Source organism: Lactuca saligna, chromosome 5 (assembly GCF_052625555.1).
Source record: "Lactuca saligna cultivar CGN05327 chromosome 5, ASM5262555v1, whole genome shotgun sequence".
Taxonomy (NCBI): domain Eukaryota; kingdom Viridiplantae; phylum Streptophyta; class Magnoliopsida; order Asterales; family Asteraceae; genus Lactuca; species Lactuca saligna.
This window is the reverse complement of record NC_136421.1, coordinates 306897859-306899906: the sequence shown is the minus strand read 5'-3', so window position 1 is coordinate 306899906 and position 2048 is coordinate 306897859. Positions and strand designations below refer to the sequence as shown.

Here is a 2048-nt window from a genome sequence, read left to right as displayed (position 1 = left end):
TACATTGCGATTTGTCATTATTGTATGGATAAATCATTTAAAATTATGGTTTAGCTTATAATATTTAGACTTTAGAGTGACCCTTCAAAGATGCATTAATTACCCCACCACCCATATCACATGCCACCCCACTCCACCCCAACCCCACCCTACCCCATCCCCAACCTTATATATATACACCTCTTCATCTCCTATCATCTCATTCAAAACTCACATCAACAACAACCTTTCACTTTTGAATTAAAACCTACAAAACCCAAATCCTACATCAATCCTCAAATTGAAAGCGACTCCAAACACTTTTGGCATATATATACATATACATATTTGCAAAAATGTTTAGCTTTTCAGAGCAAAATAACTTATTTGGCCGTCGATGTGTGTGGGTCAACGGGCCAGTTATAGTAGGGGCAGGTCCTTCGGGCCTTGCGATTTCAGCCTGTCTTCGGGACCAAGGGATTCCGTTTGTAGTGATTGAAAGATCCGACTGTATCGCATCCCTTTGGCAAAAACGAACCTACGATCGCCTCAAACTCCACCTTCCTAAAAAATTCTGTCAACTTCCTAAAATACCTTTCCCCGAAGAATACCCTGAGTACCCAACAAAGAAACAGTTCATCACTTACCTTGAGAATTATGCCAAAAAATTCGACATCAGGCCACAATTCAACGAGTGTGTTCAGTCAGCTAAGTATGACGAGGCCTGCAAGCTCTGGCGGGTCAAAACCGTCTCGACAGCTGGATCAGTCCGGTCCGAGACTGAGTATATCTGCCAGATGCTTGTTGTGGCAACCGGAGAAAACGCAGAAGGCGTAGTTCCGGAAATCGAAGGTCTACAAGAGTTCTCCGGTGAAGTCATCCATGCAAAAGACTACAAGTCCGGCGAAAAATTCCAAGGAAAAAAAGTTTTGGTCGTGGGGTGTGGGAATTCTGGCATGGAAGTCTCTCTTGATCTATCCAATCACAATGCGAAGCCATCAATGGTGATTCGGAACTCGGTAAGTTACCCGCCTTCATGAAACATCAAAGCAACAGATATTATTTTTTCAAGAAAATCAACCCACATTTCAGTTAACAGGATACTAATTCATCATTTCGTGATTTCAGGTTCATGTTCTACCAAGAGAGATGTTCGGAAAATCCACATTTGATTTAGCCATGATGCTGATGAAATGGTTACCTCTATGGATAGTTGACAAGCTTTTATTGCTCTTCGCATGGTTCATAATTGGAAACATTCAAAGTTATGGCATAAAGCGACCATCTTTAGGCCCACTAACACTCAAAAACCACCATGGAAAGACACCAGTTCTTGACATAGGAGCACTGGAGAAAATCCGTTCAGGCGACATCACCGTCGTGCCGGGAATCAAAAAGTTCACCGGAAAGACAGTCGAGTTAGTCAACGGCGACATCCTCAATATCGATTCTGTCGTTTTAGCAACTGGTTATTTCAGCAACGTCCCATTTTGGCTTCATGTAAGCATCATAGTTCATGCTTTTTACGCATTTTTTCGTAACTGATTGAATCCATTCGTTTTGACTAATTAAAACTTGACTTTCTTGATGAACAGGAATCTGAATTCTTTGCGGAAAATGGATTCCCAAAAACCCCATTTCCAAATGGTTGGAAGGGAAAGGGAGGGTTGTACGCTGCAGGGTTTACAAGGAGAGGGCTGGCTGGTGCTTCTGCTGATGCAATGAAAATATCAAAAGATATTGGAAAAGAATGGAAAGCGGAATTAAAGCAGAAAAAACAGAAGGTTCCTACACATAGAAGATGCATCTCAACTTTCTAATTTGAGAAACTTCATTTTCCTTTTTTCATATTTATTTTTTTATTTTATATATATATATATATATATATATATATATATATATATATATATATATATATATATATGAATATATATATATATATATATATATATATATATATATATATATATATATATATATATATATATATATATATATATATATATATATGAATATACTGGGATGTAAAAAAAAGAAAACAAATAAAAAAGAAGCAGAAATAGAGCACA

At 37.8% G+C, this 2048-nt stretch overlaps 1 protein-coding gene across 1 annotated transcript; it reads left to right on the top strand.

Annotated features, from left to right (window-relative positions):
• The first annotated feature begins 215 nt into the window (after positions 1-215).
• LOC144998561 (putative indole-3-pyruvate monooxygenase YUCCA5) lies at positions 216-1822 on the top strand. Its single transcript, XM_078958306.1, has 3 exons — positions 216-998; positions 1108-1479; positions 1575-1822. The coding sequence occupies exons 1-3, from the start codon at positions 336-338 to the stop codon at positions 1797-1799; spliced, it is 1260 nt and encodes a 419-aa protein (XP_078814432.1). The 5' UTR covers positions 216-335; the 3' UTR covers positions 1800-1822.
• The last annotated feature ends 226 nt before the right edge of the window (positions 1823-2048 follow it).